The 25,130-nt window shown below is 38.4% G+C and overlaps 4 protein-coding genes across 5 annotated transcripts; all 4 read right to left on the bottom strand.

Moving 5' to 3' along the window:
* Positions 1-1,021: 1,021 nt before the first annotated feature.
* leng1 (leukocyte receptor cluster (LRC) member 1) lies at positions 1,022-5,126 on the bottom strand. 2 transcript variants are annotated; one of them, XM_053326383.1, is made up of 5 exons: positions 4,990-5,126; positions 4,588-4,784; positions 3,892-4,080; positions 2,105-2,385; positions 1,022-1,811 (listed from the first exon to the last, which is right to left on the bottom strand). In XM_053326383.1, exons 2-5 carry the CDS (start codon positions 4,717-4,719, stop codon positions 1,592-1,594), a joined length of 822 nt encoding a protein of 273 aa, XP_053182358.1. In that variant the 5' UTR covers positions 4,720-4,784; positions 4,990-5,126; the 3' UTR covers positions 1,022-1,591. The 2 variants fall into 2 exon arrangements, with proteins under 2 accessions (XP_053182358.1, XP_053182357.1); XM_053326382.1 differs by having other exon boundaries at positions 4,588-5,126.
* A 359-nt stretch (positions 5,127-5,485) lies between these two features.
* Positions 5,486-13,132, bottom strand: tmc4 (transmembrane channel-like 4). The gene is made up of 16 exons (XM_053326379.1): positions 12,949-13,132; positions 12,608-12,794; positions 11,923-12,071; positions 11,579-11,728; positions 10,779-10,864; positions 9,616-9,761; positions 9,301-9,448; positions 8,999-9,157; positions 8,746-8,903; positions 8,381-8,507; positions 7,278-7,375; positions 6,991-7,174; positions 6,742-6,872; positions 6,316-6,471; positions 6,096-6,174; positions 5,486-5,947 (listed from the first exon to the last, which is right to left on the bottom strand). The coding sequence occupies exons 1-16, from the start codon at positions 12,998-13,000 to the stop codon at positions 5,867-5,869; spliced, it is 2,091 nt and encodes a 696-aa protein (XP_053182354.1). The 5' UTR covers positions 13,001-13,132; the 3' UTR covers positions 5,486-5,866.
* A 477-nt stretch (positions 13,133-13,609) lies between these two features.
* Positions 13,610-22,232, bottom strand: mboat7 (membrane bound O-acyltransferase domain containing 7). The gene is made up of 9 exons (XM_053326381.1): positions 22,122-22,232; positions 20,754-20,831; positions 19,512-19,641; positions 19,145-19,271; positions 18,896-19,052; positions 18,272-18,467; positions 17,336-17,488; positions 17,078-17,254; positions 13,610-15,947 (listed from the first exon to the last, which is right to left on the bottom strand). Exons 2-9 carry the CDS (start codon positions 20,827-20,829, stop codon positions 15,533-15,535), a joined length of 1,431 nt encoding a protein of 476 aa, XP_053182356.1. The 5' UTR covers positions 20,830-20,831; positions 22,122-22,232; the 3' UTR covers positions 13,610-15,532.
* Positions 22,233-22,471: 239 nt separating this feature from the next.
* rps9 (ribosomal protein S9) lies at positions 22,472-24,929 on the bottom strand. Its single transcript, XM_053326385.1, has 5 exons — positions 24,885-24,929; positions 23,874-23,985; positions 23,627-23,749; positions 23,253-23,439; positions 22,472-22,727 (listed from the first exon to the last, which is right to left on the bottom strand). Exons 2-5 carry the CDS (start codon positions 23,968-23,970, stop codon positions 22,550-22,552), a joined length of 585 nt encoding a protein of 194 aa, XP_053182360.1. The 5' UTR covers positions 23,971-23,985; positions 24,885-24,929; the 3' UTR covers positions 22,472-22,549.
* Between the last annotated feature and the right edge of the window lie 201 nt (positions 24,930-25,130).

The following is a 25,130-nucleotide window of genomic DNA, read 5'->3' as shown; positions in this document are numbered from 1 at the left end:
TCACTCATTAGTGTTCTTCAGGTTTGACTCTATTTGTTTATAATGAAAAACAATCACACTGTATTATGATTTCATGTTTTCTAAAACAGGAGAAAACTGTCTACTTCTATTAATTGAAAGGAAATTGAAGTTAAGAATGCAACTTTTTTTGGATAGTAACCATTAAGAACCGTAAATTGTAAAAAAAATAATTTTGAAATATTTCCATTTTTGTTTCTGGGCCACTTCAGGAAAAGTCATAACATTCATATTATTTTTACTGTTTTTAAATGTCAAAATGGGTTTAATTTGACTCAAACAGTAAAGTTTAATAAATAATTATACATAATAATAATGTTAATTAACCACACCTTTTTCACATATAAAACAAACATTTTCTGATTAAATCTAAACTATTTTAAGTGAGTGAACTGTCATGACCAATCTATCAAAAATATTTTAGACATATAGCAAAAATAGATTACACAGTTGTCTAAAAATGACTGTAACTTAACCCTATATTATCAATTTATCAGGTAAACCTTTAGGTAAAACTAATACAGTGTAAAGCAACAACAACAATGATAATAATACTAATACTACTACTACTAATAATAATAATAATAATAATAATAACACTTTATTAATGGACACCTCCGCAGGTCCACATCAACAAAACAATAAAATAATAAATCCTGCCTTCATGAAGGTTACAATGTTCAGATTATTTGATACTATTTCAGAGAGGAGTTAACTCACGTTTACAGTGACTGGAGGCTGCAGTCGGCTCTTTGATATAAGATGTTCAAAGATCTCGGTACCAACAGCAGCACAAAGTACAGCCGCTGAACTCCAGTTTTAACAAAACTGAACATTAAAACACTCACGAGGTTAGAAATTATTGTAGGTTGAGTGTATTTTAAAACCACACACTGATAAAATATGTTATAGCCAAAAAAAAAAAAAAAAGTCAGTCTTCAATCTTTTGTGTTGCTCGGTGATGTTGGTGTGATACAGTGTTGCGGAAAAGCAAACCAAAATGGACTTTGTCTCATCAGATTTATTATTTTACCTTAATTAGACAAAAACTGTATTAAATAAAATGCACAAATTACTTTCAGACTTTTCTTTGAGAAAAAATATGAATGGTTTACCTGTAACACCATCAACCTTTACATGCCTGTAATATATAACAGTGAGCTTATTTCCTACTTAATTTACCACACATTGGTTTGTTTTTTTTCACAATTATTCATATCACGCTATCATCTTTTCATTGGGTATGTATTTGCTGACAGTCTGGGTTCAAGCCCCCCTGTGATGGCGATAATCTGCCCCGCTGATGTGTTCGTGTGTGACATGTTGCAGGGGGTGAAGTAGCTGCAGCAGAACCTGACCAGAGAGGACAGAAATGGGGCCTACAAGCTGCCTCATTATCAATATCCTGACAATACCACGACCAGGTCACAACCATGTTCGCAATCTGGCTCTTTACCTACTTTCTGTTACCTTCTTTTTTTTTTTAGGATTTCATATCTTCTTCCAGCATTTGCAGATTAACACCTCTCGCTGTCTCAGTTTAAATTTCAGAGGCGACGAAAGAAACACATTATCACGATTTTAAAATTTCATCTCTCCAGCTGTCTCGATCCCGCCTTTGACGCTTTCGGGCAAGTTCTGGGAAGAAGGCGCTGTTGTACGGCATGTCCCGTTCCTGCACCTCCTTGCCTGAATCTTTCCCTTTGCCGCTCCTCTGATCGATAAGGGCTTGGGTTTTCCTCCTTTCTTCAGCCTCTCTCTGTAAACGCTCAGCACGCAACCTTTCAATGGAGCTGGAAAAGACAGGACAGACAGCTTTATTATCTCTGCATGATGATACTCTCCATATTATCACCAAAGCCTGAATATAAAAACTGTTTACTGAAATTAGGACAGATTTCTGTAAACAAGAAAAAAATAAATGAGTGCAAAATATTGTAGATATTCTAAATTACTCAGAGGACAAGTTATTCATTAAATGACAAGAATATATCAGAAAAATGTGCTCTTATTTATTATTACAAGAAATTTTATAAATATTTTGGAGAATAAGCAACTGCTAGGCAAGTGATATTGACATTTGTACCTCTCTCCACTGCTCCTCTTCTCCCCTCTGTCTCTTTTATCCTTTTTCTTGCTCTTGTGCGGTTTCACACCGAGACCTTTCTTCATATCTTTCAAAGGGTCCAAACTATCTTTCAATCTACGGTCCTTCTTCTCTTTCTCCTCTTCACTTACTCCCTTCCTCTTTTCTGTTTCTCTCTTCTCTTCTTTTTCTTCGCCGGTTTTCATGTACCACGGAGTGACCTCAGACCCTGGCTGGGGTCCCAGAGACACCAGTAAGCCAATGGCACGTTCCTGTTTCTCCTGGAAAAACAAAGAAAACCAACATTGAGTAAAATCTGTTGTATGATGACAGCGGTGACAAACATGCAAGAGTGATAAAATGACACTTCGACCTTCTTTGAGATTTGATAATAAAACTGTATCACATTGTGGCTTGGCTACATCCAGAATACATTAAGCTTTCTCTCTCTCTCTTTTTTTTTTTTTAAAGACTTTTTTCAGGAATAGACACCTTGATTGATAGTGGATAGACAGGAAATCATGGGAGAGAGAGGGGGGTGTGACATGCAGTAAAGGTCCTCCAGCCGAGATTCGGACCAGGGTCCGCTGCGTACGTGGCATGCGCTCTAACCACTTGACCACCTGCATGGCGACATTAAGCTTTCTGACCACAGTGTACCCACTTCCACTGATTTTAAATGTCCAAATATACCAGTGTGAAGCAAACAATCAGTATACAAAATGCATCTTGGCATTTCTGATTAATTAAAGTCGGACTTAAACAATCATGTGATCACAGCCTCTGTTCCTAGTCACTCCCAATGGTGCATTTATACACATTTTATACATAGATACATTTAAACATAGAGTATAAAAACAAGTTTCTGAAGACAGCATCATTTATACCATACTGTTGTTCACATGTCTGTTCATCCTGGTGCTTGAAACAGCGTTTCCAGAATAAGCTGTTTGTTTATTTATTGTAATTTCCATCAAGAATGATCACTGAAATATTGATACTATGGTGGAAATGTAATTTGGCAAATGGTGAGAATAACCTAATGTTAGTTGAGTTTGAAGGTTTATTCTTAACCTTGTAAACAGCAGCTTGACAAATACCAAAACCTTATCATGAGGATTTTGAGCTTTCAGCCACATTTCATGACTTTCATCAGCAGATGGAGTTTCCTGGTGGTGCTGATAACTGTTATCATGTGACCTGTATATTTCAGTCACAGATGGTTTTTGAAGTAAAAAAAAACAAAAAAAACAACAACAATTGTGATGATAAATTAATCACGTTAGTGAAAGGAGAAAAACATCCAAAATCCTAATTTTCCAGCTATGCAAATGTGAGGATTTTTTCCATTTAATATCATTATAAACGGAGTATCTTTGGACTTTTGGTCGGACAAAAGAATATTTCTGAAGACATTAGTTTTGGGCTCTAGGGAATTCATGGACAGCTTTCATTACTTTTTGATATTACATAGACTAAATCAATTTTAAAAAATTATTTGTAGATTAATCAATAATAAAAATAATCGTTAGTTGCAGCCCTGGAGACAATAAGAAATGATGGCAGAGTTACAAAAGTCCTAGTGTTGTGCTCAGAGGCTGCTGTAGTAAGCTACCATACTAGTCTGCCACCAATAATAACCAGTGAGGCTTTTTACAGGAAGCTGATAACAGTAACCTGTGTTCTCATACTAAAGTTGAACAGTGCTGGACTTGAATGAGGCCAAGCCTGCAGACACAGGCTGGGTGACCTGTGTGGTGAATAAGAATGGACAGAAGCACCATCACCTTTTCCTCTTTCTTTTCTTTGAGATACTCCTCATTCCCCTTCTTCTCTGAAGAGTCTTCCAGAGGAAAAAGATTGAGATGCTCCAGAGCTCCACTCCCTCTGCTCTGTTCATCTTCTTCATCATCCCTGCTTCCTCCTGCTGACTCGAGAGCAGCTCGAGATTTCCTTCTCAGATACTCTGTACGTGCCTGCGGTGCAAAAGAGAGGAATTATTTCAAACTGAAACTATAAAGGCTAATAAAGCCTTCGTATTACAGGTATTTAATGGGCAGCGCTATTTAGTTACTCTAACTTAAAGGACAGGTTCTCAATTTTTCAAGTCTGTCTTAACACAATAGTCAGTCATGCTGTAACCATTCCTCCTTTTCATTCACTTGCAGATCCTTTTATAATGCATTTACAATGTAAGTGATGATAGAGGAATACATATATCTGAATATTGTGTTCACCTACTATTATAGTAACACCACATACATCAAATACTGACACATAGCTGATGATACAGAGTTTGACTAAATCAGACATCATGCACAGGCTGCACTGATACATTGGGTCTAATTGATTAATCATGAGTCATATTGGATTTAGGGGAAATTAGCATTTTTCCTTTCAGTATTTAATTTCACTGGCTTATCCAAAAGTTTGATTCATGACATCATCATCATGGTAAACAACGTGACATCATCACCGGTCACCTCCTGCTCTGCACGCTCCACGCGACGCTTAGCCTCGCGCTCCTCCTCAGCTGCTTGAGCTTCGTCCCTCCGAACGCGTGCGACGTTGTCTTTGTTGCGGACGTGCCAGCTCTTCTTCGGAAGGATGTTCATGGTTGCCTTGGCGACTGTTGCTACTGTAAGTTAGCTGCTAACTAGCTGAGCAAGGCTAGCGTCAACTGAAGTAGGAATGAGCAAGCAAGCACAGGCAGAAAACGAAAGTTGTGTGATCATAAATACAATTAAGAATGTAGTAAAGGGAAGTTAGTAGAGCTGAATATTACCTAAGTACTGTTTAAGAATGTAAAAAAGTGAAAATACATACAATATTTAGGTGTTAGCTAGCAAAAGTCGTTCCTTCACTGCAAGTAGAAGCTAACTTACTTTTCACCTATCAACGTCAGGGCAGCAAAGATACATTTAACTTGCTCCCTCACAATAAACTGTACATTTTAACAAGTCTACATTACAAGATGAGATGAAAATTCCTCTCACTGACTTGCTGAGAGGTGAGTTGCTCTCGCTCGCTGACTAGCCTGGCCCACAGGAAGAGCCAAAGAGGAAGTAAACATTAACACATCATTGCAGCAACACAGAACTGACACTAGATGGTGCTATGATTCCTCTCATTTTATTGTGTAAAATGAAAATAAATAATTAGATAATAGTCAAACGAGGAACATTTACATTCATGACATCTTTTTAAAAGTTCTACTACCAGACACAAGATGTCTCCTACTTTGTATCTCTCTGCATGTGACAAATAAAGTTCCTTGACTTCTGTAAAGTCCATTATTGAAGGTATTTCCACATCACACATGTAAATTACATTACAGGGCTGGGTATCATTTACAAAGTTACGATACAAGTACCAATCCAAGAACCCTTAAAGTGATACTGATACCAATTTAGTACTTCATGTAATACCCACCATAGGAATAGACGCATTACATTTAGAAACATCTAAATTACTTGATTTTAGTTTTACAGATTTACATCTTCATGGAGTTTGGACTATCGAATGAGAGAGAAGGTGGAGATTCTTGAATAGTTTTAATCAGGTAATTGAACTTTTTTTGTGTGGAAAAAACATATCAGGCACAATATAGACAGTATATTATATGAGAATATTAATATTATTCACAGTACATTGTTTTATGTTTTGTTTTGATTACATAACTTAGGTAGTGTTATAATAAACAGTATATGAAGCTGGCATTAAAAATCTGTTTTATCATGTCGCATAGTCCATATGTTATGTTCAGTCATGCTGGTTCTGTATCTGATGTTTCCGAGTGAACTGTTCAATCTGTTTGACCAAGAACTGCTTGTCGCGGCCCTCCTGCAAGCCAAAGATCCACAAGTGCATTAGTAAAAATCTATATCTGTAAATATTAGGAAGTTACACAACCTAAAAATTATTTAAAAAATTACAAATTGTATAAATAAGTGCTTAATTTTAAATCAAAGGGTAAATGCTGACAGCTTACCAGTTTAAGCTGAGCTCTTAGCAGAGCAACACTTTTTCCATAGACTGATGCTAAAGCTACGAAATAACACATCAGCACACTATCGGAGGGAGAGAAGACATAATTATACATCATAAAACATTAAATGAAATATGAAGGACCATGTAATATGCACGTACAGTGTAAGGTGTATTGTATTGTATTGTATTGTGTTTATCAGTAGTTCCACTGTTTCACTCACCAGGATAATGTAAAGAGAGGGATTGAGAATGCCTGTGAGCCAATGAAGAAGAGAAACTCCTGTGTTGTTTTGGTCAGGTTGTAGAAAGAGGTTGGAACAATTTTCCACATCATGGGGAAGAAACGGAAAGGCCCGCAACTCATTGAAGGATGGATCCTGGGTGGGAAGAGGAAACAATTCTCCTGAACCATATAATACAACCATAACCATATATATATATATATAATATATCACAAGATAACATGATAGAACAAATAATTGTGTCTAAAGTGCCTTCCACTGTTATGACACCTCAGATTTTTTAGCTGACCTGCAGAGTCACAACTGGAGCAAAACTCTCACTGTCCACTTTCATCAGTATTTTTTTCTGCCATTGCTAAACTGAACGTAACCATTACAGAGGAGAGGATGATAATCAGCACTCACTCAGTTAAACTGTAAATCATGACGACTATGCCCAGGCCCCATCCAAACGTGAGCACCACCAGGAAAAAGAAGGTGGAGGTGGTGGAGCGAAACGTCTTCAAGGCTGGCCGACAATTATTGAAGAGTGTGATCTGAGGAGGAAAGAAGCAGTGGAAACATGAAACAGGGTTAAGGATGAAACCAAAGCAGAGTGCTGTGTAATACTGGCATTGTGTGAAATGTTCTCTATGTTAAAAACAACATCTTCACCTTCTTGCAGTAGAAGATGATGACAAACTTTATGGTGTTGATGACTGGAAGCAGGGGACAAAAAAGAGCCCCTATCCACACCACAGTCTGACCATAAACCAGGCCGAGCACGTTGGAAGAAACTACAAACTCCTGTCGACCCACCCACTGAGTCAGCTTATTGGACCAGTTGTCCACCACCATCCTGACACAAAAACACAGCACACCACATGTCAAAATAGTCTGAATGTATTACATTCATATTAAATTTGGACAGTTTTTGAAACATATGAAATAATGATTTGTACCTGCGTGGAAACTCAACCAGGACAAGCACAGCGATGTTGATGAGGAGGTCAAACAGTGTCAGCTTGTACATCTCCTGTCCCACTCGTGTTTCCCAGCACTGCATGAAGAGACAACACATGAAAAGATCAAACTGTCTCATAATGTTACACATGGTTTGTTCACTTTTGACTGATTTCCCACAAAGTCCCAACTTGGGACTATGACACATACTGGATTTTTGGGGCAGATGCCAATATTGATATCAGGGAATAAAAACATTCTGATATTGACATATTGACTGATAATCTTATATATATATACGTGAACGCACATTTTTTTTGCAATGACCCCGCCCCTCCCCCCAAAAAAACAAACAAACAGGTAAGTATATATTAAAACTGAAGGATCAAATACACATAAAATGCCACCTTTATAATTCAAAAATATGCATATCAGCACATATCAGACAACGTGTATGCCGATACCAATTGTTCTGTTTTTGGCTAATATCGACAGATAATATCAGCTGACCAATATATCAGTCGGGCTCTAGTTAATGATGTCACTAAAGGTCATCACATTATTTTCTGATCTTTAAACTACACACAGGAGCTGTTATGAATTGTTAGTTTGGCATTTTGTGTCTGCTAATTTTATCACTATGAATTGGTGAAATCTCTGTATAAACCGAGAGTTCTTGTCTTTGTCACAAATGACTTTATTAAGTAGTTCAGGTATAATTATTTAATATTCTCTTTTTTTCTGTGTTTGGCAAACCAACACCATCTCATTCTTGTTATTTACTGTAGTCCTCAGCTAAACCTGCTGACTTGGAGCTTTCTCTCTATATAATGTGTTGATGCAAAAACAAACTGCAAACAGAACTCTTTGCTCACATAAATACAGACATGACAGATAGATAGATAAAAAGAACAGATATATGTATGCATTGCCTCCTTGTTTTCCTTTAAAGTACTTGTCAAACAGCGACTTGTCCAGGCCCTACATCCCGCTTGTTCATCCTGCTTTATGATTAAAGATCAGTGCAGTTGAAAATAAACTAAACTGGAAAAGCATCATTAAGTAATTTGTAATCTCTCATTGAGCCTGGTAGTATAGTCACCTGGTAGGTCGTATAGTCGTATTGGCACAATTCACATTTTTTACTTTGTGAGTTCCCGTTACAGGTGATCTGACTCCACAGGGTGTAAAGGAGAACACCCAAACTCACCAGACGCAGAAACACGGCCCTACATGGAAGACAAATGGAGAATTACTTATCAACCAATTGTGATTTTGTGACAGAGTTTGCATGGCTGATTAACACACAGATTAGATCAGATCCTAGTTTGTCATTTTTGCAGCAGCTTTGTAAAATCTCAGGATTATTTTCTCAGATTTTAAAGCATTTTATCATCATTAAACACAAATGCACTTATTGCAAATACTTTAACATAATCACTCTCTCTCAGAGGCAGCAGCACAAACCTTAATAGTGCTACTATGACAGTAGTGCTGGGGCTGTAACGTTCTATTAAGGCGATCTGGTCACACAACAGAGGCACCACAAAGTTTCCAGCAGTGATGACAATGGAAGGTAGGTACTGAAAAATCAAACCCAGGATCCCCTGCTCTCCGCTCCTTGTCTGTTTGACATAAATAGGGCCTCATTGTTTCATTGTTCATTCAAGATTTGAATAAAGCCACATGGGCGTCATCACTCTACTTTTACATAATTTACCTGGCTGTAGGTTGTTGCCTCGAAGATGCCGTAAAAGGCTGCTACGATGAGCCCCGAAGAAACGAGAAACATAAAAACACGAAGTGAGTGTAAAACTATTTTTTGAACCAACGTCAGAGTGGCTGCCTGTTTCTTTCTTCTCTCTTCCTCCAGATCCACCTGAAAGGGACACAGAGAGAGAAAAGAGACAATTGGTCATGAATGCATGTCACTTACAGGCAATGACTGTGTGAATCTGCTTCAGTATCTCTCTTTTTCCTAACTGTCCTCCATCCTGTTAAGTAGGACAGATCCCCTCTGACCTGTAGCCTATAGTGGATGTTCTTCTGCTTCAGTTTGGTGGCTTGGTCTCCCAGGCAACCATAGTCCCAGCCGATGAACACTATCAGGCTGTAGTTGCCCACAGCGCTGCCTCCTGTTGCCACAGCAACTCGAGCTGCAGTCCCCATGCTGTGTGTAAGCAGCCAGCCGGGGAAGAGGATACAAATGCAGGTCAAGATGACTGAAGTCTTGACTCAGGCTTTGAAATGTCATTTGTTCACTTATTGACTCATACATAGACACACAAAGGCTTGGTTGAATTACTGAACCTGGAAGTGTTTGTTTGTGGGACTGACCGTTCTATGATGCAAATGAGACAAAATGCAAAGTAGAAGACCGCAGTAAAGAGGTAGGCCAGAGGGATGTTGTAGGAGAAGTTACTGTCCTCTGCCATCGTGTTGTTGTAGTAGCCATAGAAGAGGTATGAATACTCCATGAAACCCTGAACAAAGAGGAGAGGATCTCAGCAAAGCATATCTGATACACCAAACATACATGGGATGTGGTTTAAATTTACTTTAATCAGTCAAGAATCAGTCCAACAATTAAAATTTATATTAAAGCATCTTTGTAATTCAAGATGCTTTACAGATGATCGTCCTCATTATAAGACTGTACACATGTGAACAGTAAAACTATTTGAGACTAATATACAAGAGAAATAAAAATGATGGGAATGTAATAATAAAACCAATAAAATAGATTACACCAAAAATATAAACTAGGTGAAATATATATGAGACAATGACAAATAAAAAAGAAAGATACATATGACGGAATAAACAAGCAACATTGAGGACACTGAAGTCATGCTATGTACTTTTGGGTGTTGCGGAGGGTTTTGAAACCTGTTTGTAATTTTAAATGTTGCAAATCAAGTATGGAAATAGTCTGTTAGGATATTAATCATTCACTAAATAACTACATCAACTTCATTTTTAAAAGTATAGGTCTTAGCTCCAGTTTATAAGATAAAATTAACAGTATACAATACACTTCACATTAACTGTGTTTAAAGTTTTACAATGATCAAATATTATACATTTAAGACTATAGGGTTTACTCAAGGGAGACAGTTTAATATGTTTCAGTAGGAGAAGCCCAGGTATAAATAGTAAAATTAACAATGACTTAATTCCATTTAGCTGCTTCAGTTTCAGAGTCCTGCTTGCTCATTGTCACACTGTCATGGCTTACTGTGACTCTTGAATATAACACAACCACTGTCAGTGTTATTAGTAATACTTGTGCTTTTCCCACTATGACAAGTCAAAATGTCTGCTGTGAAAAAGGTACATTGGTTGGCTCTTTTTCAAGACAAACTGAACAAAAACTGACTTATCATTCAAAAACAACAACAACATGGACACAAAGCCAAAAGTATAATAATCATAAATATCTGTTAGGCTATACGTTCTGCAACGATCACAGCTTATTTAATCTCTGCAAAGTTTCTCACCGTTCCTGAAAGTAAGTCAAGGAAGTAAGAATAGAAGACCACCAAGCCTTGAGGATTAGGGTCATAAACCATGCATTCCTCTGGACCTGGAAAACACAAAAAGCTTTAGGATAGATGCATGCATTCTCAGGGATTACTGCATTTCTTTGTTTCCCTGCACCTCTCTGAACATATAGGTCATATTATCGCTCTAAGGTTTTCAGCACTTTTTCAACAAGTAGAAGGAGCAGAAAAAGAGAAAGAGAAGAAAAATCTGCAGCTGTGATTGCGTGCACGCCTGTGGCACATTTAACGGCAAAGTGTCTCAAGAGATAAAGCAATTTTCCTCACATAGCTTTAGAAAATCAAAGGGTTTTATTTAATAAATGGAGAAATCCGTGACAAAAGTGATGCATGCAAAAATGGTAAAAACTGCTTTAAGGATGGAGAGTGCATTCCAGCTCACGTCCACAGTTGTAAATGATGGCATCTTTACAACACTTATCCTCTTTATTTTATAACTCTGATTAGTTTCACAGTGCTGCATACTCTACTGTTTTGGGAGTAAATCTTCTGCTCATGCACTGTTGAGCATTTCTTCTTTGTATTTCTGAGGCGAGCTCCACAGCTGGTGATGCTGTCTACAGTAACTCCTACATAGACCCTGTCCTCAGAGGCAAGGCGGTTGCTAGGTAACTGTTACTTCAATCTGTGAGAAGACTTCCAGTTTTGTGAGAAATACTTTTCCTAAAATGTTAGAATTCAAGACATAACTGCTGTGTGTTAAAGTGAAATGAAATATTGTCTGGGGAGGTCATTACCAGTGCTGTTAATAAGACTGGTCCCAACACTTTTGAAGACGATGCTGGGGATGAGGACGAATCCAGCAATGAGCAAGAAGGAAACAAAATTAAGCACCACCAAGAATCGCAAGAACAGGAAGTATGACTGGACACCACCTCCAAAGTTCCCTGTGGGGGAAAAAGTCCACATTTCATTCAAACTGATAAATGCATTCAAACCACATATGTAGAATAAATTCTGAAACAAAATGATCAAAAATGTATTCAGATTAAATCCATAACAATGCAAGCCCACCTGCCAAAGCACACTAAACTTTCAGCAGGATTAAAGTCCATTTAAAAAAAAATAGCTGAAGGCTTACCTCCAATCTTCTGCAAAGAGCTTCTCCACAGAGAGAAAAAGTAGAGAAATTCCCTGATGCCATGTTTGAGCTTTAGCAGAGATTTGGTCTTCTTTCGTTTCCAGGACTCCCCTCTGGAGACCACAGGTACCTGCATTTGCTGCACCTGCCTGTAACAGACACATTTTAAAAACATTTAAATGGCCCTGTGTTAGAAAAAATGAACTATGCTCTGTAGATAAAAAAGGATTTGTTCCACAATTCATAAGAAGCCTTTATACAATTATACAAAAGCAAAGCTAACATCTGCTCTGTAACTTCTACTGAACAGCAGCCAAGTGACAATTAGGTTATACAGTAATACTAATTATGTTATGGGATAATGTGAAATACTGAAGCTGGATATAACAATAGCATTATTAGATGCTGTAGTGAAAAAAAATGGAGTCTGTCAAATTAAACTCGGATGTGTTTAAATGTTTCAGAGCTAAACTGTTTTGTAATATCTATTGTTTGTTTCTTACAAAAGTTGCTTAGTCTCCCTTTAATTGACCATTCAGATTTAGAAACACTGTCACATTTACAGCACTTTAACAATGTGCAACATATCTAGTACAACCTGAGATTAACACTGTAGCTATGGTTTTCATCCCAGACATCCCAACACACAGCAGTTAATGAGATTGCTCAGAAGTAGCTGTCGTACCGTGTAGCTCTTTTCAGGGCCATGGGCACAGGCATGCTCCTGAGGTCACGGGGGGGTCCACTGCTGCCCTCTTCATCCTGCTGTGCAGGGGTCGAGCTCCGGTGGTACTGATGGTAATTCTGATTGGACATTTGAGACTGGCCCCGTCGCAACCTTAGGGATTGCTGATCACCGGGGTAACCATCCCCTGTGACAAACAGCAAAGCTCATGGTCAAGCAATGTAGGTTAAAACAAGGCAGTGAGAATAAAAGAATCAATAGAAACATGACACAGATATTCATTTAACTAAGATATTGTCTAAATGTTTAAAATTGACAGATACATAAACCAGAAGACAAACCTTGAACATGGTCATACACATGTGACTCTTGCCTCTGTAGATCATAGGCCATTTCTCTGATGCAGTACACCACCAGCAGATCTTCACACTGTCCTCTGTAAGTACATCTAACACATAAACCGCATCAAACTCGGGATAAAAACAAAAGGGATCCAGCTCGTCAGGAGGAAATGGTGCCTGTCCAGGAACCTCTCCCCCTGTTTTCTTCTCTCACGGACTTTACTCCCTCAGTAAATTAACACCCAGGTACTTCCTTGTATGATTTAACCCATTATTTCCAGTGTAATAGTTACCATTAATCTACAATAACCAGCTACTGGAAGAACTGTAGCATACAGCAAGCGAACAGCTTAAACTGAAGAACTGTAACTTGTGATGTTGAGTTTTAAAAACAAATGTCTTCAACTTTATAGCAAACTTCAGGGAGGAGAGTTTGAATGAGAGCAGCAGTGTTGTGAGGTAACCAAGCAGGTGTGTGTTTGTGTACACTAATGCTGAAGAGTTAATGATTTCTCAGCCTAACAACTAAAAGAATGAATGAATAAAAACCTTTTCCTGTAAGCTTTATCTAAATGCATTACACAAGACTATTATGTGCATCATAGTGAACTCCAAGATCATAAAGTCAAGTTTAAAAAGGAAAAAAAAGACACGAGTAACATTTGTGAGGAAATGCTGATATGTATTTTATATGTAACAGAGTTACAGAGCAGGGAGTGTTGCAGTTGTTGCAATATGTGGGGCCAAAGACAAGAAATGAACACAAAACAAGACAAAAAGCTGGAAAATAAATAGTGTGAAGATGAGCAGTCAAGAGCATGTAATTCACAATCATCACTGTGCAATAATAGAAACAAAGGGAACCATTTCCACAAGGGTTTTTGGCACAGACAGACTGAAGGATAAACTGCAAAACACAAAAACAAATTGTAATTCAAATAATGAGAAAGATTTTGGAGAAGCAGCAGCTCAATAACCTTTCTAATCTGCTTGTATAAACCAGTTATCACACGGGTTAAGACAGGAGTGAAGAAATCCTCGACAAGTTTTCCAGCTGTACAGTTTTCTGTAGGTAGGGTTGAGCGATAATTTATAATTTATACATGTTTAGCAGAAGCATATTATGAGGATCATATTACAATATAGACATTTCTGTTGGCCAAAGCAAGTTTCTATTAAGAAAAGTAGTTATTTGTTTCATCCGTTTGCTCTGTGGTTTTGTATACATTTGCCCTACTGTGATATACAGTAGATAGACATTAGAAAATAACCAAATTCACATTATAATAATGATTTCAACCATTTCACCCAGCTGTGCTGTTATTCAGACTTAAGTAGGCAGCTTATAATTAAGATGTGGAACATTTCTTTTAATCAAATGTTTGGTCCCAACCCTGAATGGTCCTTCATGGCAGTACAGATGTTTTGGCAGTGAACAAACTGTTATCTATGTTTCACATGGCACACTCTACACTGCATACAGCCCTGCTATACAGATGTGCATATCTTCTTAATATGATCTGAATGTAGGATTTCCTCACAATTAAAGGCAGCAAAACAGTTAAGGAAAAAAAATCCAAAAAGAAAAATCACTGCATCAAGCAGATAAAGCCCCGGAAATGTTCAGCCAGAATAAAATGAGTAACATCATAATACTGAGAATCATTGAAGTTATTTAAACCAAAAATCTCAGCAGAAATAAATCCTTAATGTAATTAGGAAACAATAAAAATGTAAACACGACTTGCTTTGCTCCCTTAAACTGCCAGTTTGAAGTGGAAAAAGTCTTCACAGCCACTTTTCTAACTTAATTTGTTTCTGCATTTAACCGTCACAGGAACGTCATTTTATTTGGATTGTATTCAAAACAACAGTGAGATGCAAAATGTTCAAATTTGGTTCTTTGAATTGGAAAACTGTGATTAATGCTTATCAGACACAAAAAATGGATCAGCATTAAAAATGGAGATCAGGACAGGTGAGGTGCTGTAGGAATGTTTTGGCGTCACATTAGTTTAATCACGATCCCGTTGTTGCTCTTTTAATTTGAGTAATATTATTATGAGAGTTGAGCTGCCTGTTGTTTGACTCACTCCACAATCTGCCCCAAAAGGATCATTAGAGCCCATTCTGACCAGTAAAACCAATCCAAAACACTTCAAACTGGACATCATATCTTAACATAAAATCACACAAACTGTACAGGCAGATTCACTTATGAGGAGAGGATTGAATTAATTATTTACACCCCACCAACCAATCATACTACAAAAGTAACATTCATTGAGCGCAAACATTCCTTTACCAGAGTTCACAGTACTTTTATGTACATATAAAAAATGTCTCCAGTGTTGATTTTGTACCAGATTTACATGTCACACTTCTTCTAATTTCCTAAATGTCAAATTGATTGCATTTGTTTTTATAAAGAGTAACATTTTTACCTTTTCCCACAAGAAATATTACTGGACCTGTGTGATGTTTGTTGCTAGAAAAATTAGTGATGGTGCAATATTGGAAGTTATATTCTTAACTTTTACTGATGTCCCAAAAATATCCAACCAGTTCTTTAATGTACCCCCATTCAGTCTGTTTTCTCTCCAGTATTTTCTTTGCTGCTATCTACCTTTTCTCCTCCCTCTTTTTTCTCCTCCTTTTCCCCCCTCCTCCCTTCCCTTTTCCCTCCCTTCAAGACCCTGCCCACTATTATACAGCAAACAGCGATGACGTGCATGATGAAGTAGATGGACGTCCAGTAGTGGATGGTGTCGGAGGCCTTCAGCAGTACGAAGCCCATGCACATGTAATCGTAGGCTCTCATCTTCAAGAACCAGTGAATCCAGTCAAAGATGTTCTGTCCACGAGGACCAAGTTTGGCTCGGACAGAGGCCTCCATGGCGGACTCCGCTGCGATGCACAGAGGGATGGTGAGGAAGGAGAGGTAGTAGCCAGCATGTAGTCCATGCCAATAGGCGCTGATGAACATGGTCCAGCCGGCCCTGAAAGTCAGACAGATGGGAGAGATGGTGAAGTTATACAGATATGTCATGACGTGTCAGGGTTTTCATCTTCTGTACTTTCATTTATTTCAGATCACAGTGGTTTGTACAAAAAATGTTCAAAAGAGCTAATGTCGGAGTCAGAGTTTTAGAATAACCTTTAAATATACAGAAGGTGTTTAAAGTCTGTGGTAGGACATGAAGTCTAACTCAATGTGATGTGTAACTAAAGCCAGACGTACAGTATATTATTTCTCTGTGATGTAGATGTCCATTGTTGTCCAAAAACTAAAAACACATCAGTAGGCCAAACTATCACACTGGGTGACATGTTGCTTTGTTAGCATGAAAATGGGTACTGTAGTTTATTTATTTATTTTTTGTATATTTTTTCGGGCTTTTTGCCTTTAATGTACAGGACAGTGTAGATAGACAGGAAATAGGAGGCAGAGAGGGGGGGGGAATGACACGCAGGATAAGACCGCTCGGCTCGGGATTCGAACCGGGGTCGCCTGCAACGAGGACTATAGCCTTCAACTTTTTAAGTCCCAAATACTCCATAAATACTCACTAGTGCACCACACACTGACTAGATTGAAAATAGATTTACTCTTGTTTGAGTAACATTTGCTAAAAACTACAGCACTATTGTAGAAAATTATTTAGTTCTCATATAAAACTCTGTGTGTATGTGACCTACATCTTCAGAGGGAATGAGCGGGCTGGAAACTAGAGCAACAGACATGGTACTGAAAAATGAGTTAAGACGTTGAGAATAGAATAATTATTCTTAAATATTTCACTTTATAAGTCAATAACAATAAGCTAAAAAGGTCAGAAGTAGTTTTTCATTTCAGTGTGACTTAAAGAAAATTTCACTGATATCCCTTCAGAATATTCACATGTAATATCCAAGCTGATTATTGTGACTAGCAACTTTTCTTATAGCTGCAGACGATTAATGTGACCTCACAGCTAACATTTTAATTAAAATCTCAATGCAGTTTTCCATAAAGGGATTGTGAAGGCACTACACACCTCACAAGGACTCATGGATGGGTACATGATTCATACATGTACAACATAAATAGGAGTTACTTGCATATATTGCACTTCTTCTAAAGCCTTACCTGAGAGTGTAGGCTTTGAAGGGAGAGTTGGGGTAGATGTAGTGATGCAGCCACCACTGCACGGTCATGTTCCAGTAACGCATGCCGTGTCGCACCTTCACGCAGAAGTCAGTGTTGTAGCAGTCAATGTTCTGGATGGTTTTAAAGTCGTATTTCTCCTCAACAGCAGGATCAGAGCTGACCACGAGAGAAAGAATAAAAGTGAATAAACAACAAAAATATGACCTTCACACAGGCAAAGATGTTTTTTAAGGGTACCTATAGTTGACAGTGGGCCCTCCTCCAGGTTTGCAAAGAGCTTTTTCTGGATAGCAGCCTAAACCGGCACTGATACAACCAGCCTCAGCTCCACACCACGCTGCATAGAAACGCATCCTGAACACGAAGAACACTGCGATCATGTAGAATACCCTGGTCAGGGAGAAAGAGAGGACAAAAGAACATTAACTTCATTCTTCTGTCTTATTACTAAGACATTTACGCCTCAGCCACAGCTACAGGAATCTTTTTGACTTGACAGGTATCATTTTTTACTTTCCTAAAACACAGCACTACAGTATTTATATCACTGTGGACCATCATTTATGATTTCCTTTTATTCATTTGCCTCATTTAATTTGTGTATATGTGTGACAAATTTCAGCTAGACCCAAAGGAGTCAAAACCAAAGGAGATATTAATCAACCTGCTTAGTTCATTGGCTCCTCATACATTAGAGGAAGTATTTGGAAATATTTACCACTTTAATATTTGTTGTCATAGCATATAAATAAATAAATTAAAAAATATATGTATGTATGTGTCTGAGCTTTTAAGCCCCTTTGAGGCCTCAGAATTATGTTGATGACTCCACAGTCTGACGAAAGTAAATGTGTTTTAACTTTCTCCACTAGATTAAAAACCTCACGTTTTCTTCTTAAGAACGATTTTTATTTGAAATGCACATTTATGATTGTTGTTGCTCGTTGTTTAAATTCGATTCAATTTATTCTTCTCTTTGCATTTTATTCAGTCATTCTTTTCTATGAAGTTGCACACAATTTAATTTTATGATCATGTATTTATTTATTTTAAATTAGATGATTCTATTAATGAGACAGGCTAAGAAAACTTTTGTGTGATATCTACAACTCCTTTCGCCACCATTCATGCTACTAGGCCAGCGATGCCTTTCATTCTACTTTGTCACAATACCTGAAGAGGAAGTTTTCATCCAAGAACTCGTCTGTGCGAACGTAAGACAGAGGAAAGACAGAGTTGACAGCTAGGAACAGAGCACCGTAGACAGGAACCAGCTTCAGACGCTGCAGACACGGCTCCCAGCTGGGCAGGGTCAGCGGACTGGGCTGCTTCAGCCAGTCGATGTATGTTTGGAAGCGAAAGAACGGCCCTTTGGGTAAATGAAGGGATGAGACAATGGCATAAAGGCAGTGTTGAGAAGACGGTGATAGACAAAGATGGACAATGGGGATAATGTGAGAGGCAATGAACACAAAAGTGGAGGACAGCGTGGTTCAAAAGAAGAAAAGGTGTCATCGGATAGGCGAGGGGAATAAGAAAACAAAAAGAGAAGAGTGCCGCATTACAACTGGATGTAATTTCAAATACTGAAAATGATGTGGACTCACACAGTATTGGACAAGAAGCAGAGAGTGAGACAAAGAGAGACAACAGTTAAAATTCATGCAAAAGCAAAGTGACATCAAGCAACGATATTCATGGGTATTAACAGCTCACATACAAACATTAAGTTCAATATTTAAATATCCCCCTTAAAATAGAGATTCTGAGAGGTGTCAGACATTTGTTCACACTTACCAGTCATTATACCGACATAACAGTAGCTATAGGAGATAATATCGTAGAGAGACGGCTCCTGAGGCAGACCACCAATGACAGGAGACTTTGCGAAGGAGCTCACGTCCATTTTCTTCTCCGTGTGGAAACTGTGCACCTCGTTGGCCAGACTCACCATCTGACAACAAAGGTGAACACATTGTAAGGAAACTGTGTTGCTTTAATAGATTTCCTCATGATAATTAGTTGTGTGATCTTATGTTTCTGTACCTTAAGAGTGAGAAGTAGCTGAATGGCGTTGGAAAAAGGTGTCGGCTGTGGCAAACCGAACCAAGTGGCCAACCGGAAGAAGAGGAGGTAGAGGAAGGTCCAGGTGAGACTCAATGCAGGGGCGTGCCTTATAGACAGAGACAAAATGATAGGAGAGAGTTTAAATGTAATGAAAGCTGCTTTGTCCACTTTACTCTTTGACAAAATAAGAAATCTCAAGCCCATATCTTGAGCTCTTAGAAATTGTAAATAATTTGGTCATTTTAATTTATGATCAAAACAATCGCTGTTAGTTGCAGGATTACTGTACCTTTGTCTGTGTGTCATACAGTGAAATTATGTAAAAGCATGAAATTTTATTTCTCACCGCCAGCTGCTCTTTATAATAATCCATGTTCCAATCACTGTCACCAGAGAGTGGAGTGTGTGGACATGACAGGTAGCGATGGTAACAGAGAGGCCCAGAAGCAGAGCCGCCCCCTGCTTCACAGGAGGACCTGAAATGAAAAAAGAAAATCATATAAATAAACCACTGTCATCTGTGTTTACTATGGAGCAACAGAGAGAGAGGAAAAGCACCTAAAACTCATCATGAACACCAATTTAAAATCTGTGTAAAACAGTGTTGATGTGGTCAGTACTGCTGTGCTGTGATGCTGTCAATATCAGAATGAACTCGTCACTCCAGATGCTCTGGCTCTGGTTTCAACATCATTTACTGAAACTTGTGTAAGGGCATAGCTGTGTGTAGCTGTGCCAGTTACCATGATTCACACAACATATGTTTACACGCCACAGAAGTCAGCCAGTCATCTCTTTTGTACGTGATTTCATAAACACATTTAAAACAATAGTATAAACAATATAGTGTACCAATGACAGGTGAAACATGTCATGTGCATCAGACAGACAAATGTGTAAGACGAAGTGTAATGAAAGGAATAAAAGAAGGTTAAGGCGCTAAAACCTTGAACCCTGAACAAAAGAAAAGATTAACAAGTCATCTTTCGCTGTCATCCATGGTGTCCCCGAATACCAGATTAAACATCACTAATCCTTAATAGCAGGCAGTGGCGCGCAGCTAATAAGCAGATTTACATTTTCTCCATCCCCTCAAAGAACAGCAGGCTTTCCTTTAAAGAAACGGTCCAGCATCACTCCAGAAATATTTCAGTATATGTATAACTGCAGTCTGAGGAGGACTGGAGCTGTTACATGATGTTAACATAACACTGTTTCATGAAAATAAACTCCTAGATAATTTCCTTTCCCAGAATTCAAAGCAGTAATTTTTTCACATACCTAAAGAAGGTCTATTTATAGTATCTTTATTGAGCAAGTGAAGACAGTGTGTCCCTTTCTCTTTTAAATACGTAGCATATGCCTTTTAAAATGACATATATTTTAAAAAAATCATATTTAGTTGGTTACTCTAAGCATGACCTTAACAAGCAGCATTCCCCACCTACAACATTTAGCTGCTTTTTTCTAAAACATACAGTACGAGTCAAAAGTTTGGACACAACTTCCTATCCCCTTGAGTGAGAAAGTGTGTCCAAACTTTTGACCGGTACTGTATGTCTGTACGTATCCTGACCAAAGTACTCACTGAGGTAACGGAAGAGGAATCCAACAGGGATGGAGGCAGCGAGAACTCCCAAATACACCAGCTCGTCAGGAGACATCGCTCTGCTAGCACAAAAACACAGATCAGCTCCAACGTTACACAGAATCACAGAAACCTACATATAAAATGATACAGTGTTAATATACATCATATGATCATGAGTGATCATCTCACAGCAAGGTACAGTCCACTGAAACATCCTGTATTGATTCAGCCTTACAGGACGGTTTAAAGCTGTTTGCACTAGAGCAGACTAATATTGCAAAGTGGATAATATTTCTTCCAAAAGTTAGTGAGAGTGAGAGTAGGGCGAGTCAACACAAACCTTAGTTCACCTACAATATGGTGCGGTGCAATAATAACATGGAAATAATAGGGAAATTATATTTAAATTAATAGAAAACAAAAGAAAGTGACACATACATACATACATATTATATACAGTAGTAGGTATCAATCCACAAAGAAATGCTCCTTCTTGGTTTGTTATTTTTATATTATCACATTTTATATTATGATTTAATTTGATCCATTTTGAGAGCTGTGGACCTGATGATACATTTCCTTTATAGTAAATACGTAAGTTACTTTCAAGTTAAGCAATTAGTATTAATATGCTTATTAGAAACTGGTCTCTTTTATGCACCATGTGCCTCAGCATTTCAGTTTCAAACCGAGTAGTTTTCCCTGAAGTAGGTACCAACCTTTCTTATATACAGTCTATGGTACCAACACAGTGTCACATTTCAGGCTGATTTCACAACATCTGCCTGTGAAGCCAAAAACTTCATTATTAAGGTAACGTCCGGTTCCTTTGAGGTGTACGCAACAAGCAAGAGCTGCTTGTGCCATTATTTAATGAAAATGGTGCAAACAGAGTTAAAATGCAAAGTGTATACACATACACATACACACACCAGTTTTTTAGAACACGGAACAAGTGAAACAGCTTTTCTTTTGAGTGTTTGGCATTGTAGCTAGATCTTGGCTATCAGATGTTTGATCACTTTTATGAGCTGCACATGGTTATTTAATAATAGCAAACATGTAAATAATTTAAGAATCGGAAAATTTGCTCAGAGCACAAGAACAGATCAAAAACAGTTTCTCAGCCGCCTCTGAAAAGCTACTTCCAGGTGGCAGTTTAAGAGGCACCCAATGATCGTCACTTTTGTACAAATGTTAGAGTATATGTTAAACACGTTATGAGGTTAACACTCTTTTTACAGTCTATGGGTTAACACTGTAGCTGAAGCTAAGCTAACATTAGCTCCAGTCGGAACTCATCGCTCTAGTTTAGCTGCTACCACACCGACTGGGACATGAAGTGTGAGGTGCAAATTTGAGAACTTACTTTTGTGTTAAATCACCGTGGTTAAATTATTCCAGTCTCTTTACGCGAGCCGGTAAACACACCTTCATCCATCCACACTGTCGACTGGTTCACTTCCTGGATCAGATGACTCCACCTCGAGTGGGTGGACTCATCCATTAATCTGAGGCAACGGGGGGGGTTGGAATGTACCACTGACTTAATGGACATCTCTAAACTACACGGCATTTCATAAACTTCAGTGTATATTTTAATGTCTCTCATGATAGAAAACTTGAATATTCTTCGACTGTTGATACACTGATATACACCTGTTTAAAGTTTATACAGTATATAAATAGGAGGGAAAAATGCAATGACAACTCAGTTCTTTGGTCAGACCAACATATTTATTGAAAATTTGTTAACAGGAAGCATTAGAAACACTCCCTGGCCAACATCCTTCTTAATCCTCCTCCTCATCGTCAGCTCCTCCGGCTCCACCCTGGCCCTTCTTGGTGTTCTTTCTCTTAACGCGGCCTGGGCGTCCGCCGCCATATGGAGACCTCAGAGAGAAGTCAATGTGCTTCTGGCTGTCCAGGCGGACCACGAAGGAAGGGATGTTCACCACCTGCTTGCGCACACTGCCAAGATACAGAGAGAAAGAGGGGGAGTTTAGAAACACTAAAAAGTCTACTCTTGAAAGCAGTGATGAAAAGTAAAGAGAAATTTAACCGAGACTAATTTAACTACATTTAGTAAACACATGTACAGGATGAGGACTAGTGCAGGCTTCATTGACGAGGAATTCTTGACACCACAGAGAATCTGAATATGTGAATCTTTAATCATCAGCCTGAGTACCTCTTTGTACATCACTTAATTGCCCGAGGTGCAATCCCCCAAACCTTACCTAACAGCCAATACACCACAGCGGCACAGTCCGAGCGCTCAGTGGCAGGATTGGCTCTGGGCAATGTCTAGTGACAAGGTATACGGTTTTCATACCGAATTGACCTTGCTGAAATGTTTAACTCATCTCAGCGGACAGCATTACGAGCTGGTGGTCCTCTGATGGAAGAGGAAGCATTGACAGTTTCTCGTGAGTCCCTCAGAAGACTTGTGCCCCTTTATATTTGATGTTAGTTCCCAGGAGCCTTTGCGCTTACCGAATGTGCCTCTGGCGGATAAGGACACGGGCATGGTGGATGCTCTTGGCAAGTCCAAGCTTGAAAACCTGCGTCTGCAGCCTCCTCTCCAAGAAGTCTTCAACCTTCAGACCCAGGATGTAATCCAGCTTCATCTTACCCTCGTCCAGTACACCGATTCTCACCAGACGCCTGAGCAAGGCATTACCTGTAAAACCACACAAGATATTTAAAGTCACATATCCACACAGGCACATATGGTGCGTATGATGATTTGAATAGAATTACAATGTTGGCCTCATTGACGAGGAATTCTTGACACCACAGAAGAGTCTGAGAGTAGATAGTTGAATCATCGGCCAACACCACTTAAAATACGTAATTTATTTGTATACCTTCAAACAGACGCTTGGGGTCCTTCTCATCCAGAGTGAGCAGCTCTCTGGCAGCTTTGCGGATCTTTGCAAGGGTGAACTTGACCCTCCACACCTCACGCTTGTTCCTCAGACCATACTCGCCTTTAAAGAAGACAGGATAATTAGACAAAGTTCACACTCAGTGCAGTTATAAGATAAATTAACACATTTTAAAAGTAGGCCGCCTCATTTCCCCACCGACACCTTAATGAAATCATAAACGTACCAATGAGTTTCAACTCCTGGTCGAGACGGGACTTCTCGAAGGGACGGCGAGGGGTGACATATGTCTTGCGACAAACCCAACTTCTGGCAACGGGCATGGCGGCTTTGGATGCCTGCAAAACAAGCACAAAAATGATTAAGTTTGACATTCAAACTTAATGTCTTTAGCAACACAGATGTGCAAATATTTACAGCAGACTTCTAAAAATCCACATCAGAGCTCTAACATGAGCTAATGTTTTAGTATGACCCCATTTACAGTAAATTAGACTCAACTCAAATGATTAAAAGATTTAAAGATTACATGGCTCAAATTACACTTTTATTTCTCTGCTATTCCAGTTTCATCTGCAAACAATTTAGGCTTAAGAGCTGCCAAACTTCATTAAAACATTAGTATTACAATCTTTGTACAGTTAAATCAACATTAACTTCATCTGAGATCTATACTGAGCTTTAAGTTGATCTCATTTACAGTAAATTAGACTTAACTAATGTGAGCGCTATAGATGTAAAAAAGTACAAATACTTTAATTTATCTGCTTTTCCATCTTATACCACTAAGTAAATGTCAGATTCACCTAACAATAATAATTTATACTGAAGAGCTGCGGTGTAACATGGATATTTCTCACTTAAAACTGAGCCGATGAGTTATACTTTAACACAGATAATGTGTGGCACGTTTAAAACCATTACTAGGCGCATTTAGATAAATTTAATAGGTTTGTAACTAAACACGATCACGTAAATGTGGCTGTAAAATCAAAAACTAATCAGCTGTACGAGCAGGCCGCAGCTGCACCACGTTGTTTAATGTAGCAAGCTAGCATTAGCTTAGCAGAGTTAGCCTTCCTTTAAAACAACACAATATAAAATGATAAGTAACATTAAATACATATCTACGAGTACAATAATGTTTCTCTTCACCGTCTATGATCTTTAGTATATCTAAACGGGTAAAAACACTGTCAGTTTAAGGTATGAAATAACACCACGAGGCTGCTCGTACCTGTCTCGCTCAGGCTCGCGCAGTAAAGAGGACGTTTAAGGAAGCCTCGTGGTATTTATAGAGATGACGTACATACTACATTTCCCAGCATGCCTCTCACCACCAGAACGGAAACGGGACCTTGTTTAACTTTATTAAGAGCACAGTAATATTACAATACAAACAACAGGACGGGAGCCAAAATAAAAAATGTAAAATTCAATTCAATTCAATTCAACAAATAAAAATATAAAATAAACTAATATA

Source organism: Scomber japonicus, chromosome 10, assembly GCF_027409825.1.
Source record: "Scomber japonicus isolate fScoJap1 chromosome 10, fScoJap1.pri, whole genome shotgun sequence".
Classification (NCBI taxonomy): Eukaryota; Metazoa; Chordata; class Actinopteri; order Scombriformes; family Scombridae; genus Scomber; species Scomber japonicus.
The sequence above is the reverse complement of the archived record's forward strand: the minus strand, read 5'-3'. Positions and strand labels throughout refer to the sequence as shown.